This window comes from Rhagoletis zephyria, unplaced genomic scaffold (genome assembly GCF_001687245.7).
Source record: "Rhagoletis zephyria isolate East Lansing unplaced genomic scaffold, Rhagoletis_zephyria_1.1 Rzeph_scaffold_04061, whole genome shotgun sequence".
NCBI lineage: Eukaryota > Metazoa > Arthropoda > Insecta > Diptera > Tephritidae > Rhagoletis > Rhagoletis zephyria.
In genome coordinates, this window is record NW_016161144.1 from 12,626 (window position 1) to 29,995 (window position 17,370).

At 35.3% G+C, this 17,370-nt stretch overlaps 1 protein-coding gene across 1 annotated transcript in view; it reads right to left on the reverse strand.

Annotated features, from left to right (window-relative positions):
* LOC108370192 (glucosylceramidase-like) overlaps window positions 1-8,049 on the reverse strand; it is an 18,009-nt gene extending 9,960 nt beyond the window's left edge. Inside the window, exons 1-6 of the mRNA XM_017625479.1 lie at window positions 7,974-8,049; window positions 5,890-6,035; window positions 3,752-3,878; window positions 739-877; window positions 215-665; window positions 30-140 (exon numbers count right to left, since the gene is read on the reverse strand). Of these exons, the coding sequence (XP_017480968.1) occupies window positions 30-140; window positions 215-665; window positions 739-877; window positions 3,752-3,878; window positions 5,890-6,035; window positions 7,974-8,049 (1,050 nt within the window). The remainder of the gene's footprint in view (window positions 1-29; window positions 141-214; window positions 666-738; window positions 878-3,751; window positions 3,879-5,889; window positions 6,036-7,973) is intronic.
* Between the last annotated feature and the right edge of the window lie 9,321 nt (window positions 8,050-17,370).

Genomic DNA, 17,370 nt, shown 5'->3' on the forward strand with positions numbered 1-17,370 from the left:
CACACAAGTGCATGAAAAACTGCACTCACAAATTTCATCCAAAACGCTAAGGTATGACGCTGATCATCAACGCCAAATATAAGCAAATCCTTGTATTTAGAGCGAATTGTTGGACCAAAGTTCTCAGACAACCAAATCGCCTGTGATAAATAAAACAAAATACGACCACCAAACGTACTTACTCCACATTTTTCCAAATGCAATGCTCACTTACCTGTTTCCTTGGTGTCCAACCTAAACTCATAAATCTAAGGAAGTACATTAGATAGACGCCATTCGTTGGTTCATTACCGGTAGATATAGCCCAAAGTGGTAAGCCATTCTCTTCCCATAATTCTAGCCAACGCAAATGATAATCGGCCCATGTCTGATAGTACTCCTTTTTCAAGCGACTCGATCCGGTCCATGCGTTGTTGGTTTTCATCCAACGTGGTGGACTCCAAGCGGCAGCCTTAATTCGCAAATTTTCCACATTCGAAATCAGCTTCAAGTGTTTAATTTGCTCAATCCGTTTCTCTTCGCGTGGATCTAATTTGGTAAAATTGCTAAGCGTGGTCTCGTTTTCGGGCTGCTCATTATACGCCCAGGGCTCCAAGTCAAAATCACAACCACCGATTGGTGTGCGCATCAAATTGAAACCAATGCCGCTTTGCGAATAGAAGGACCTAATGATAAAATTTTTCATAATTTAGTAAATGTAAATAAATTAATATATATTTTTTTCATTTATTTCAATACTTGTATAAGTGATCTTGCAGTTCTTGTGGTAAGTTCTCCAGAAGATAGCTTACAGAGCCCGTAAATGAGCCGCCAAAGCCGGTGATATTTTGAAAACGTTTCTCACGGTCAACTTTTATTTTTACGCTTCTAGTTGCTGCTGTAAAAAGAAAGGAGAAACAAAGATATTCGTTAAGTAGACATAGTGCTTATCTTAGCTTTAATCTCACTCACATATTGACAAGATTTGACTATAGATTTTATTATTTTTTAATTTCAATCTTTCGTCCATAAAAATATGGTTTACTTCTTAACAATTACCGTAACGCTGCCATAGATGGTTCCAAGCCCGGTTTAAAAGAAGAGGAGGGTCGACACAACGGGCATCATGAAGCTGACGAGAAGAACTCCCTCGGCGAAACCCGTTATAGCCTTCCCAAAACTAAGATAATTGAAAGCATGCCGATGGTTGAATGATGCTGGGAACTGAAACATGGACATCGCAAGAGCAGAAGTGAAGTCCACGCAGGTCAAACTCGGGAAGCTACAACGACTGGCCTACGTGGGCATCACAGGCGCGATGAGAACAACGCCAACTGCGGCACTCGAGGTGCTTCTTGAATTGCCTCCCCTACACATTGTAATCAAGAAAGAGACTCCACTGTTTACAGCAAGGCTCATATCAGAGGACAGTGTAGAGGATAAGAAGCGCATACACTCTTCTACCCTCAGGATTATAAAACAAGGAGATGAGCTGTGCATAAGCTTTATAGACCTGTGCCTTCCAAGATGTAACTTCTTAGAAAACTTCAAGGTCTTTTTCTCCGAGAGAAATAACTGGGACAACGAACGACCTAAAGCCCGGAAGGACAGCCACATCTGGTATTTTGACGGCTCAAAGATTGACCACGGCGTCGGCATACAGACTGCTTCTTTTCACCAGCATGGGGCAAGGTAACTCTGTCTTTCAGGCCGAGGTTCACGACACTGAACTCTCTCTGAGGCAGTATGTAGAAAGTGGGGCAACCAAGAAACACATCTACATACAATCGGACAGCAGAGCGGCGCTCATCGCTCTTAAAGCGCACGAGGTCACCTCAAAGCTGGTCTAGGACTGTTCTCAAATTTTAATACTGATCGCCTACAGGAACCGGGTATACCTCGTATGGGTACCGGGACACAGTGGAGTCATGGATAAGTGGCAGATATTCTCGGGGTTGCACAGAGTTTCATAGGCCCAGAACGCTTTACCGGTCTTCCATGCAGCTCCGTTACGCGAAACTACTATATCTGGATCAAGAACGAGACGCAACATTACTGGACAAATCCGGAAGGTAACAGACAGGCCAAGCCCTTCATTCTGGATATATCAATAAGGAGAACCGTAGAACTCCTTCGCCTCAGTAGGCATGAAGTAAGAAATGTAACAAACATTTTTACTGGCTACTGTAGGGTAATAAAACACTTGTCAAATATAAGACATATAGGGTTCTGACCAGTGTAAGTTGTGTAACGAAGAACAGGAAACAGCAGAGCACATTATGTGCCACTGTAAAACTTCACTCGACGGCAAGTCCAACCTGTTTAAAACTTGAACTTTATTAAAATAAAATTGAGTCGGCTACAAAATTGCATACATAAAATCTAACTAAAAAGCTCTAATATCGTGCGAAAGTTTGTTGAGTTTTTTAAATATTTAAGAAACATTTAAACTTGGATTTTTACGGTCTTTGTTAAAGAATAAACCAGGGGCCGAAAATGCGTTCCATTTTTGATTTAGTTCCCACAAAAGAACCAAAACGGGAACAAAAGTGTTGAGAGCAGTTTGAACGTGAACAAAATGATAGAAAAAGGTTGGGGAACGTTTCCGTAAAGAACAAAATGCGAACAAAATTCTAGGGAACGTCCTCAAGAAAAACAGAATGACAGCGAATTTTTCGGGAACGTTTCCAATGAGAACAAAATAAAGTGGAAGTATCGATAACGTTTCAAGGGGGGATCAAATAAGAACAAACGTCTAAGGAACATTCTGCTAGAGCAGTGGTTTCTTAAACTGTGAATCGCATGGTCGGTCTCGGAACAATTTCTAGGCGGTTGCGTGCTGAATTAAATATCCTGCATTCTTTTTTTGTTTGTTTAAACGTATTTTATTGTTTTTATTTGCGAAATCATCGCAGCTACTAATGAATGGTTGTAATAAGTATTCAGTAATTGCCGTTATTTTCCTGTTCCTCTTTTGGAACGGAGCGATATAGTTTTTTTTTTAATTTTGCAGTCCTTCAATCATGCTAGGAATATAATCGCTCACCAATTTATTGGATTTAACTTAGAGGCAAAATATCAATACAAAAATGCTAATCGAATCTGAATTTTCATGATATACTTTACCTAATGATAGTGCTCTTACTGCCTTAAGTACATGTTTTTACTTAGTCAAAATTTTAAAATATTTTAAGTTACAAAATAAAAAGACTAACTAGCCAACAAAATTCCCGGAAACTTATCCGAAACAATTCCTTATAAAAAAATGATATTTCATCCGGTTTCCAGTTACATTTTCGGTCGTTTTTCGGATACCTTGACCCTGTAAAGAGTGCGAGATAACTTTCGTATCATAAAAACGTGACGCCTTGGTAGAACAGTTTTTCCCGACAAGGTATAAGAGGTAAATTAGAAATTAGAAATTCCATTTCGAATTAGTGACTTCCGAGATAGAATCTTATACATATCCATAGCGCTATAGCTAAACTCGTATATTTTTTTTTTGTTGAACGAAATTAACATTTGCATATTCAACTATACAATTGTAAATATAAGTTGGTAGTTAAATTCTTGTTAGCGGCTAAGTTGCCTATTGGTTTGAAGTATGCTCTGTGAATTCGGCCCTAAAATTTTTATTATATGCTTCAAACATGAGAAATGATTGTCGTAATACAATTTCTAACTCGAATAAGACCAATAAATAAAAAATATATACATACATACTTATTTGGTGAAAATTAATAGCCGAGAATGTGTAATCTTTATTACTTACCTTTTTCAAATGCCACTGTATCCCAGAACGCGTGTTTAGCGGTATCATTGCGGTCATCATAATCTGCAATGCGTAAACTTTCGGAAGCATTAATCAGACCACTCGTAGTTTCAAAGCGTAGACCAGCCTATAAATATAAAAAGATCTTCATGTATATATGGACATACGTACTAGTAATTATCTAACACTATAATTCACTATTATGTATACATATCAGTTCGTAATACCAACATATTTAAAAGCTTAAACAGACGGCAGCGTTGATCCGGACTAACTCGGACTTAATCCGGATCAACTGCAGTTAATTCCCGAGTTGATCCGGATCAACGCTGCCGTCTGTTTACGCTTTAAGAGTGTATTAGGTGCCTTCCATCGCTGGTAAGGGACATATCGTAAGGGTTTTTTTTTGTTTGATTAAAGACAAAGTAGAAAGTTGTAAAACAAAGTATCTTCTTGTATTAGATTACGTTTTATTGGGGAGATACTAACCAAAAAAGTTAATTGTAAAAACCAATATTTTTAAAGCAAACTTTCTAAATATGAACGAAATCGGACCATAAAATCTGGTTTACCAAATATATCGACTCGTGCGCCACCTATCGGCAAAAGTTTTAGTGGAGTTATTCCTTTTCATGTAGTTAATATACTTTCTAAATATGATAATCGGACTATAAATACGGGTTTTTCAAATATCTCGACTCCGGCGTCACCTATCGGAATAACTCATATTTCGTATTGCAATGACGTCGGGTTCTGAGCCCACTGTGAAGTCTCAAGTCTCTAGGTCATCGGGAAGTTGGTCAAAAATATATTGTAAGATTTGCCCCTAAAAAACATCATACATACAAAAATTGCGATTTTTCCGCGGGATTACAAAATTTATTATATTCTAAGACGTCCAACAAAATATTTCGGAAAAATATCAAGCGTGAGCTGCACCGATTTGAAAATACACCCAAAAATGAAGTTTTTTATGAATAAGAATAGTTTCTTAAAGAACTTTTTGAAAAAAGATAGAATACAAGAGTGCTTATTCTGGCAGCGATGACGTATGGTAAGTATTTGAAAACAAACAAGAATAGGAGGAAAAAAGTATCTGCAAAAGTGTGCATTTTCGTAACCTTCAAATATTCGATAAGTTAAGGGGTTTTCTTTTCTTAATGTGTAAAAATATATGAATTTTAGGAAGAATAGTTAAAAACAAATATTAAAAGTCGGTGCATTCAGTGAAAATATTACTTCAGTGATTTCCGGGGAAATAAGGTTGGTGCGGAAGCACTTCCTATCGTAAATCGTTCAAAACATCCTTCGGTGTGTGGTCCTGCATTGTCCTGTCGCAATAACGGACACTAATACAATTTTCCAGACCGCCTGTAGCAGTGGTCTGTTGAATAATTTCTTATACTTTCACACCTTGTTTCCACAAAAAGAAAATGATTGCGTTTTGAGATTTTTCTGCGTCCTCCATGGTTACAAAAACAGTGCTATGAAAACGTGTCTATATTAGTCGAACACCTAAATCAGACTGAACAATATTGCACTAGGTAGTTGCATAAACATGTCAAGTCTCGCACTAATAACATTGCCTATAAGTTCTGCGTAATTTAATTACAGCATAATTCCCAGAACTTTGGAAACATCCCTCGTACATATATGTATTTCGTCACCTGGAAAAACTTATGTCGTATGTTACATTTGACGACTTTTGGGATAACGCGATTGAAGTTTGGAATTCAATTTCTAAAAAGCGCAACGATAGATTTTCTCCTAAGAAAATGACACTAGTTTACGAATTTCTTTAACTATTTTGTTTTTAGTGTTCTTCATTAATTATTTTTGAGTTTATGAATGTTTTTTTTTAACAGAATTTTGTCGTTTATTGTAACAATATTGGCAACAATTTTGTAGGAATGTTGTATGGCATGCGACAAAGTGTGATAACTTTTTTTACAAAATTAACGATACACTTTTATTCAATATCTTGGAAACTTCAGGAGATACATATCTAAAACATATAACATAATTTGCAAGTTCTTGATTAGTTTAGTATAACTGCATTATTAACTAATTTTGGCCCAATTTTCACATACGACATTCATTCATCTGGGCGATGATATAATCATTTTGCCATAGTTTACCTTCGACGTTGATACCACAACGAATTCGCTCTCATTATTTGGTGTTGGATCGTCCAAGTAGTCACAATAGGTGGCATTGCAAACGCAAACAAAGCCTTTTTTGTACATTCTCAGTTGACATGGCGTATTTTCTTGCGTTGAGATCACTGAAATGTTAAAATTTAAATTCCATCAGCAAATTAAGTAAAAAATTGTTTTAACACAGATAGTCCTCTAAAACGACACAGCTCACGATTCAAAAAAAAAAACATTACTATTGTTAAGTGTCTCATTTCCCTAATACTGGTCGAATCCATATCTAATCCTTAATAAAGTAAGTAGCAAGGATTACCTAATTGAGCAGTAGGAATAAGACATGGATTATACAACGATTAGAAAAATGAGACATTTAACGGTAATAAGGGTTCGTTTTATTTTTTTTTTTTTTTTTTTATCATGATTTGTGCCGTTATTTCAGAGGACCATCAATATGCACATGTATATGCTTTACAACGATATAGACATAGTGCAGCGAATTAAAATTCAGCGGCTCCGCTGGCTTGGCCATGTCGTTCGAATGTTCAGAAACGCTCCTGCTCTGAAAGTATTCAACGCGGGCCGCGATGCTGGTAATAGAGGAAGAGGAAGGCCTCCTATGCGTTGGAAAGACCAGGTGGAGAAGGACTTGGCTTCACTTGGCATTTCCAATTGGCGTCAGTTAGCACAGAAGAGAAATGACTGGCGTGCTGTTTTGGACTCGGCCAAAATCGCTTAGGCGGTTACAGCGCCAATAAAGAAGAAGAAGGTAGAACCTTCCACTTAGGCTTAAATTAAAGCTAGAACTCTCGACTACTGTCCCTGTAAATACCATCCCTGTACCTTGAGCTAATGGTCACTTATAGTCATTTATTGAACAATAAAAAAACATACTGGAAAATTGGGCTAAATAACTATACGTAACCTTAGGATCAAGGTCAGGAATGGTATTTTTAGGGATTGTAGTCGAAAGTTCAAGCCTAAAATTAAGCCTAAATGGAAGGTTCTATCACCTTTTGTTTAATTGCTGTAGGTGCTCAAACTTCGCCAAAATCAGTCTTTCCTGTGCAACAATTAATTTTACGTGGCCGTTAAGTCAAGGTACAGGAATGGTATTTTCAGGAATAGTAGCCAACATTTTCAATTTAGGCCTAAGTAAAAGGTTCTTCACCTTTTTTCTTTGCCAAAGCTTCTAAAATATTGCAAAAAACGCAATTTTTTAACACTTTGGCATCGTTTTTCTCAAAATCTGGAGCTGATTGAAAGTTTATACTTGCGGATTTGTAATCAGCACAAAGGAGAGTCTATCAAAAACCGTTTTAACATTTACCGCATCAAAATTGTTTTCCATTTTTGTTGGCCTGTGTAATTTTATGAAAGAGACATGCGGAAGGAGTTCGATGTCCGTTAACCCAACCAGAACTAGTGTGGTGCTATTTATTAGAAGGAGAAGGTTGGATTGACTTGTTTCCCCTGACCGTAAACTCATCATTGAAATTTCTTCTGAAGTAAAGTATTTAGGTGTAATCTTAGATAGTAAACTTTTATCGAAGACTCACGTCGAGCAAAAGGTCTCCAAAGCCTTAACAGCGTTCTGGCAATGTAAACGGGTCTTCGGTAAAACGTGAGGTCTGGCCCTTAGTGGAATCCTTTGGAAGTGGCCAGGCACTCTGGCAAAAGAGAGATTAGCTCAAGCAACGACTGTTGAAACGACTGTCACTTAAGCTAAATAATCTGCTCTTTTGCCAGAGTGCCAGGTCACTTGCTCAAATTGGTGAATACCTAAATATCGTCGTTTAAAGTACAAAACCGCGTATCGTGATTCTGCAAAACCGCGTAACTTACATTTACTGGCAAAAATTGGATTTGCTCACACAAGCTCTTGGCTCAATCCTTATCCATTCGTCCTGAAATATACTAGGCAGAAATGCGATTGCTTTATAAAAAAGAGAACCGTTTTGAATTATGATTGTTTTTATTATCTAGAAAATAACTTATGCAACCTCACATACGGATTTTGCATTTTGTTGATACGCGGTTTTGTACTTTAAACAACGATATATCGTTACAAATCATATACATGCGTATGTAGGGTTTACCACTTTGTGCCTTCGGTATGCTTAAGGTTTTTGGATTCTGGTACATACTAATTTCAAGCCAATTTCTCGAATATAAGATACTGTCTTTTCAAACAGGTGGCAACCCTTTTCAAAATATATTCAAATTACAGCTTTTTTAAGCCTCTTGACATCCATTTTGCAATATAATTTTCAAACAAATAACNGTTGTGTTTGATTTTTTTAAAAGTCGGCGGCTCTCATCCATGGGTAGAGAATGGTTTAATATATCTCCATACCAAGTTCCAGTAATCTACAAAAATATTTCCTGAGAAATGCAGTATGAAATATTCCGTTTGTATGGGAAGTGCCACGCCCCCTTAACTAATCGAGATTAAATTTATCCTATATTTTAAGTTGGGCTAAATGACAGCAGTGTACAAAATTTCATGATGATCGGTTGAGTAGTTAAAGCGTGAAAGCGTAGCAAACAAACAAATTCACTTTCGGATTTATAATATTAGTATGGATAAGGATAGTAAGGATACAAAAATTAAATAAAATTAAAAATTAATATTTTACATACCCACAAAACCTGCTAGTATACAAATCGTAACGAAGCACTTTATAAAGTTTAAATGTTTTTCCATTGTGTTACCAGCTATGCTTACTGCAATATCATACTTCTACGCCACTTGTACTTCTACTAACCAGGTAAATAAGTCTTAAGCAGTTTTTACTGTTATAACGTCTAGTATTATCGGAAATTGAAATCAATAACACTCAGAAATTTTGTTAGTGAATCATGAGAATTTTGGTGTTTTATTCGTTTATAACTTTGAGAACAGGTGCGCGAAAAGTATGTAGTTCATTTTTAATCTTAATCTAGCAGAGATAACGTTTATATGTGTATTTTAATCTACCCACTCAGTTTAAAGATTTTTTTTTGGTGACGGATTTTTTCACTCATTCCATATAAGCAAGAATTTCTTATGAAATAAAATGCGGGAGACCGTTAGCAACCATATTGCAAAAAATTAACGCAAATTTTTGTAAATTGCACTTTTATAAAAAAAAAAAACAGAAAACCAGTCTCAAAAAATATTCTAAAAAATCAACGCGATTTTTTACCCGGTTGAAACTTGCACTTCATACCCCAAAATGCTCTACAGATTCATATTAAAAGGTTGAAATTTTGTTAGATTTTCCTAAATTTTGTATAAAATTTGAAACTGTGAGTGATAGTTAAAGCTCGGTATTTTTAACAAAACACTTTAGCTCGAAGAACATTGCATATTAAAAAAAAAAATCATCACGTGGTCATTTGCTTCAGTCACTGTATCATTTTGCTCGCGCTACTCCAACAGCGACAATAGCCAATAGCCAAGTGAGTACAGCACTGACATGCAGGGATGGGCGTTAACAGGAAAATGAAATGAATGTATGGAAGTCGTTCATGACTTTTTCATATAAATGGTAATTTCGTCGTTTATGTCATCTGCATGACTTGGTCATGCAGTGATCATTAATGGCATTCAAGCGACAATGTCCTGCAATAGACTTTCCATAAGTGACCGCTGCAAGACATTGTCTGTTATAAGTCTTTGATAGGAGTACACCTGCATGACATTGTCACCAGTGTCATTGTCAGCTATATGTCGTTTAGGATTCACTGCAAGTGCGACGATGTCACTATATCCTCATTACTGACGATGTCACCGGTGACCATTTTCGCTACTGGGTATATACGTATGGTACTGTGATCAAGAAAGAATGAATAAATTAAAAAATATGAGTTATTCAGTATTACTTGAATCATGAATGAAATGAATTCTTCATTCAAAATTACTTGAATTATGAATAAAAATGTATTCATCATTCGAAAGCGCTTGAATGAAGAATAAAAATTTATTCGTCATTCAAAATTAGAAAAATTATAATTAAAATTTTATTTTTTATTTGAATAATAATTCGTTCAAAAACGCTCATCCCTGCTGGCATGACTTCTAGTGTTTCGGCAGCGGGGTTTTTATACCGAGCGTAATTGTGCACAAGGGTATTATAACTTTGTTGTAATTGTTTTTTTTATTGATTTTTCTTTTATATTTTAGACTTTCTCGTTTTAAATTTTATATATATTTTTCCTTTTTATACCCAAGCGCACTTGTTCACAGGGCTATTAAAACTTTGTTCACCTAGCGGTTGTTTGTAACAGCCAAAACGAATTGAGATAGATATAGACAAATGTATACATAAATTATCAGAATGTTAACAAAAATCGATTAAGCGGTGACTGTCTGTCCGTCAGTCCGTCTGTGCACGCGATAACTAGAGTAAAAATTGTGATATGTTAACGAAACTTGGTATGTGTATTGAAAATGGGCAAAATCGTACGCCTACCTCCCATATAACGCACATTTCAGATATACGAAAACTGCGATATTCTAATAACTATGAAGATTATTCACTCAAAATTGTCAACAACAAATTCGTCAATAAAGTTAGCTAGCACGGATAGACTATAGCGAGTTTGGTTGAACCTCATTAAGTTCTTTCGCTTCGCCACTCGCTAACTGTATGCAGCTCTCAAGAAAACGGTCAAGAAAAAATTGCCATTGTATCGTGTGTGTGTGTGTGTCCAAGGAATTTTGGCATTTTTGATACTTCACAGCCTATTGCTTAACTCTTTCCTCAAGAAATAATGGAACGGGCATATATTTCTATTGCAAACCTGGATTGCCTTGTGCTCTTTTTTCATAAAAAAAACTTTAGAAAACCGTAGTACAAGGCGTAGCAAATTTCTTAAGAGCTGCGTACTGCCTCAAGAAAATTTTATGCAAGAAAAATTCTTAGCCATTTCTTGTACGTCATTTTATATGGACTTTTTGCTTTTCTTGAGAGCTGCATACAGGCCTTAAGGCGTGGAATTAAACGTGTTAGATGACTTCCTATGGTGCTACGGCGCGTATACGTTACATACGCAACTATGAGTATATGAGCATGAGTGGCAATTTTTTTACAACGCTTTTATCAACTTGCAATGTTGTGTGTCCAGAAACTTTCAATGTTGTGGATCCAGAAACTTTCAATGTTGCGTGTCCGACACCATAAAGCTTTGCTTTGAAAAGTTCCTATAAAAAAGCATAGTGCATAGGGCGACATCTGTAGTGAATAGGGCGAGGTAGATGACATCTCGATGTCCCCTATGTACTACGTTTGCTACAGCGGAAATAGACGACACGCCATTTCTTTAAATAAAATCAATTGGTGCTCGTTTGTATGTACATACATATGTAAATGCATGTGTGTGCACCTTTCTATTAATATCGTTGAATTATTTTAATATCTATTGCAAAATTTTATTCAGACAGGACTAAAAAGTAGAAAATAAATAATATAAAAAAAACTTTTTAATATACAACGCTTTTATAAATGGACTAAAAAGTAGAAAATAATATTTCTCAGTCCCATAGAATTTGTTTTGATAACTTTTGATTTTGAAATTTTAGCAAAAGTCGTTATAACCAATTTATGAGATTGAAAATGAAAAGCGTGGGGCGCATATAATAGCCACCTGAATTGATATGAAGGGTAATATATGTTCATATGTATGTGGATATATGAATAACGACCGCTTAAAATCGATCTCAAATTTGTACTTTCGCTGAAGAAATTTTAGGTCCATGTTATGTAGTTTGCCTATTGTCAATTAAATATAATGCTTTGTATTGCATGCGCCCCACGCTTTTCATTTTCAATATCATAAATTGGTTATAACGACTTTTGCTAAAATTTCAAAATCACAAGTTATCAAAACAAATTCTATGGGACTGAGAAATATTATTTTCTACTTTTTAGTCCATTTATAAAAGCGTTGTATATTAAAAAGTTTTTTTAATATTATAAGTTTTTACTTTTTTTTTAGTATAACTGTTTTAAGTTTTAATTTAAATTCAGTTTTGCGATGAAATCTTGTTCTTTACACAAAACTGAAGATAATGCATTTTCTAAGATAGGTGTACAACGTTTTTCGTGAGATTTGCTAATACACGAAAATGCTCAAAATGAAAAGAGAAATCGAATAAGCCATGTCTCGAGCAAAAATTACGATATCTCAACCAAATTTGGTACATACATAGGTTGCGCTTTACCTAAGGTAGGTTGGTATTGGAAATGGGCTAAATTAGACAATAACGACGGCCACCCTCCATATAACGGTATTTTTGAAAAACGCTAAGCTATGATATTTCCGTAAATACTGGATCCAAATTGCTAAAAATTGGAGAGTGAAATTTTTTGAAAATGCGCGTTACATCGCCTCCTTTTGAGGAAATCCTGTATATTAGTAGACGCTTTACCAATTCCCACCAAACTCGGTACGAACATTGCTTATAGTCTGACAAAGAAATCCGTTGAAATTTTCCCACTTCTCATTTAACGGCAATTTACAGAAATACGAAAAAAATCTGTCATGTCCGATATGTCACATCCAGTATCACATTTTAATTCAAAATAAAACCAGAACGAATTGCTTATGATTAAATATGAATTTGGTGTAATGGCTCGTAATTTGACTGTATTTAAAGAATGTTTAAGAAAGGAAAACCTCACTGTTTTCCGAACAACAGCGTACTTTTTTTGTGAAATCAAGGGACGGTATAAAGCTACACTACAGGAAAATATTGTAGTGAGTTCCGTTCTCGTATGATTAATTTAATTCTAAAGTCATACGAATGTCATGTCCAACATCGTGGAAACACCCATATGTACGTATGTGTGTGTATCTCGGTAACCGAATTATCAATTTTTACCACATTCAGTGCAGTTATATTGCCTTAGTGCAAAAAAAGCAATGTGTTGAAAAGTATTGAAATACGAAAACTCAGATATTTCAATAACTAAAGACGAGAATTTTTATCAAATCAAAATTTTTTTCAAATACTCAAAGAAATACTCATATAAATACATACATATTTATATATTTTCGCGCACACTTTATTTTTCAATGACGGTAAAGAATTTAAAATTAAATGAACTGAAAAATTGCCAGTAAGAAAATAAAAGGAAAACCACACAGCCAGCTGTGATTCCATGTGCACAAGAAGAAAAAAATATTTGTATACATACACGCTAGGGATGTTAATCCCGAGATTTCGGGGGGCCCCGACTTTTTTAAGTCCCGAAAATCGCGGGGTTATTTGCCCGGCATTTTCGGAATTTGTAATTTGCAAGGGTGGCAATAATACAATGCCTTATGTAGACCAGTTTTCGCTATATTTCTATTAATTATTTATTTAATTTTTTTTTATATATGTCTAGCTAATTATACATACACATAACACCATGCGACAGGCAATTCGACACACAAAAAAATCTGGGCCAAATATACATATGCAGTAGCTTTTCTCGCTGACAATAGGATTTTTTAAAACGACTTTGATAAAATTGAATAATATCAGACAATGGTTTAAAAAATTTAGTGCAATGTACTTAGAAAAACAGTATGGGTATTAAATAAAGGAGAAAACTCTGTAATGAAGGAATAGATTAAATTGTTTGGTGAATAAGGTATTGAAAATGTCCTTAAAAATTGTATCCTTGATTATCCTTGAAACTTTGCAATATTTATTTAAAAAAATATATATTTTAAGGACAAATATAAACTCGACAACGCCCTCGAATATAGTCCTTATAACTTTATTAAAAATAAAATTGTTTAAAAGGGCGATTTCATTGCCTGTTCGTCCTTTTGAACCCAAAAAATTTTAATTTTTTTAAATCCTGCAGAATTTTCTCTTTCATTTGGTACCCATTTTTATTCTACATTACACTGAATTTTTTGAATAATCTTTAGAATTTATCATATCTCTGAAATTATAAAGTTCTAACAAAAAAAAATTCTAAAACTAAAAACGCAGTTTGACTATATTTGGCATAGAGTGTCGTGAGTATATTGATAGCTTGCTGTGTTTTGAAATTTTTTTGTTTCAAACTGTTTCAATCAAGTATAGCCCATTAAATTACAGGAGAATAAAGGGCAAGTTTCAAGTGTCTAAAAGTAACGTTGACGTTTTATATTTTTTTTTGCTGACGGTGCCACGCATTTTCGTCCACTCAAATTATGTTCGACAATTTGTTTATATGAAAGAAAATGCCCAGCATCGTTTAAAAAATTCCCAAAAATCAACGGTATTTTGTACTTTAAATTAATGGGCTATAAAACTGCGTACCTCAAATTTTTCCAAAAATGCTGAGTAAAAAGTTTGAAATTTGAGCAAATTGGTTGTTGCATTTATAGGTAGACTTTTAGGCATTTTTGAGATAACACGCTAGCTTTTATTTACCTTTCACAAAAATCTGGAGCAAATTTTTGTTATAATTTGTTAAAAAAAAACCTAAGGTAAAGTAGTCCTTGCCCATATGATTATCATGTGCTAAGAAAAATATTTTCGCATATGTGGACTTAAGGTTTTTTTTTGTATATAGCTTTTTTCGACATGCCTTAAGTTACTTTATGATGTAAATGCTAAAGTATTGTCAAACGCGTATAAATTTAATTAAACTTTGTTAAGTTACTAGTGAAATATTTTTCAACTTAATTCCAAACCCATTTATTTATTATTTAGTATATTGCAGGACAGCGTCTCAAACTATATTGATGCAATTTTTTCATGTTAAGTTGTTGGATAATGAATATCTAAATCCCGGGATCCCGGCATTGTATTAACGATGTCCCGAAAATCCCGGGATCACAAAATTTAACATTCCTAATACACACATATGTATGTATGTACATATGTACAAAGATATGCACATATGGTTGTATATCCTGCAGGAAAATCCAATAGAACTGTGGCGATTGCAATAAGTTGTAATCATAAACAATTTTTTATTCACCATAAGAAGCAGTAGACAAATTTTGCACCACTTTGATGCTCTGAAGTGTATTTTGAAATAAATTTTCGTCAAACCAAATTTAACAACGGATACCGAAAACNTTTTTCAACTTAATTCCAAACCCATTTATTTATTATTTAGTATATTGCAGAACAGCGTCTCAAATTATATTGATGCAATTTTTTCAAGTTAAGTTGTTGGATAATTAATATCTAAATCCCGGGATCCCGGAATTGTACGATGCCCCGAAAATCCCGTGATCCCTAATACACACATATGTATGTATGTACATATGTACAAAGATATGCACATATGGTTGTATATCCTGCAGGAAAATCCAATAGAACTGTGGCGCTTGCAATAAGTTGTAATCATAAACAATTTTTTATCCACCATAAGAAGCAGAAGAAAAAATTTTGCACCACTATGATGCTCTGAAGTGTATTTTGAAATAAATTTTCGTCAAACCAAATTTAACAAGGGATACCGAAAATCTGTACAAAATACATCATACGCTTATCCTATCGGCAGAAACAACAAATACAAAGGAGATCCGTTTTAAGGCAACTTCCATCCGTTGAAGTTGAATTGTATTACATACTCCAGTTTTCTCCTAAGGGCTTTTTTGCACGCAATACATAGTTGTTGCGAAAGTAATCCTTATTATCTCTCAAATTCTAAAATTCAAACACAAGTCTGAAGAAGTATCCTTTAATCGTGAACAGTTTACAAAATGTAGTGTTGTCCCAGCGCTTGAAATTCAACANGCAGAAACAACAAATACAAAGGAGATCCGTTTTAAGGCAACTTCCATCCGTTGAAGTTGAATTGTATTACATACTCCAGTTTTCTCCTAAGGGTTTTTTGCACGCAATACATAGTTGTTGCGAAAGTAATCCTTATTATCTCTCACATTCTAAAATTCAAACACAAGTCTGAAGAAGTATCCTTTAATCGTGAACAGTTTACAAAATATAGTGTTGTCCCAGCGCTTGAAATTCAACCGCTACAACAAAGGGTAAAGGGAGTTAAGTAAAGTTGAGGTGAGTTGAAATGAGGTGAGTTGAGTTGAGATGAGGTGAGGTTAGGTGAGTTAAGGTGAATCGAAGTGAGGTGAGTTGAAGTGAGTTGAGTTGGTACCACATGTTACCCTACATATTTACATACATATAAGCTGCATCTTCTGCGGCGTAAGCCCCAAACTAAAGGCTGAAGGTTGTATGCTGCAGTACCAGCATAAATAAGAAAAAGTCACATTTTATGAAAGAATGACTTTCTTACACAAGATCGGGTTTTCTCAACAGGGTTTATATGGTGCTATTTAACTATACATGCATGCACTTGCATATGTACATACATCCAGGCGCTATGAAACTTATCTGTCGCTTAGACAACACAGAGTTACCAAAAAATAAATAAATAAGCTATAGCGTGTCAAAGCAACACTATTTTTCAAAAGGAAATCAAGACAAAGGTAGTAAAAATTGGACTTGAGAATACAAACAAAAACCGAAGTGCTGCCATCGGCAATGAATTTGGTCAATATGGCAGCCTAGAGCAAGGTTGTGGCAGACCGCAGTGACGCGATTATTGTTGTCAGCTTGGCAGGCAACATGGCGGAGGTAATAAGTACATTAGGATGCCTGCGCAAAAAAATAAGCGGTTTCTCTAAGCGAATCAAAAATGTATGATTAGAATACTGTTTTGACTAAACACCAAGTTTTGAAGATTCGTCTAAAAATGGCGTCATTCGTAAATGAATGGTTTGCAAAAATTTTCAAGTTTCTAACTACGCTGAGATGAGTCAAGGTTGAGATCTCAAAAATTGGCAACGCGCTCTAGCTCGGAAAGTAAATATTCACCTCGGAGGCTGCCACTGCAGTACCAAGTGGAGAAGGACTTGGCTGCACTTGGCGTTAGTTAGATTTTAGAAATCTAAACTTTTTAATGAAACATTGAGTTTTTTCTTTTAAAGATACATATTTTCAAAAGGGCTTCGGAGGGGAGCAAAGGAGCAAGGAGCTAAGGAGCAGCGGAGCTGGAGCAAAGAGCTAAGAAATTAATTTGCTCCTTAGCTAATTAAAGAAAAATTCTCAATATTTTGTTTTTGTTATTAGCCTTAGTAACGATTTATTTTCATTGTTGTTTTTCCAAAAAAAAATTCAATGATGCCGGTCTCAAGCTCAATAGAAAAACCTTCAGTTAATAAACTTGCTTAAATTATTATTTCTTTGGCACTAAAAACCACCGTAAGTTTTTTATTGGGGCTGGAGTGGAGCAAGAGTGGAGCTCGGAGCGAAATAAAATGCCGTTGATCTGAAGCCGAGATCAACAAAGCGCGCCAGTCGTGCGAACTGACGCCAATTGGGAATGCCAAGTGAAGCCACGTCCTTCTCCACCTGGTCTTTCCATCGCAGTGGGGGCCTCCCTTATCCTCTACTACCACCAGCGGGTTCCGAGTTGAATACTTTCAGAGCTGGAGCGTCGATGTCCATCCGAAGCCCTACTTTAT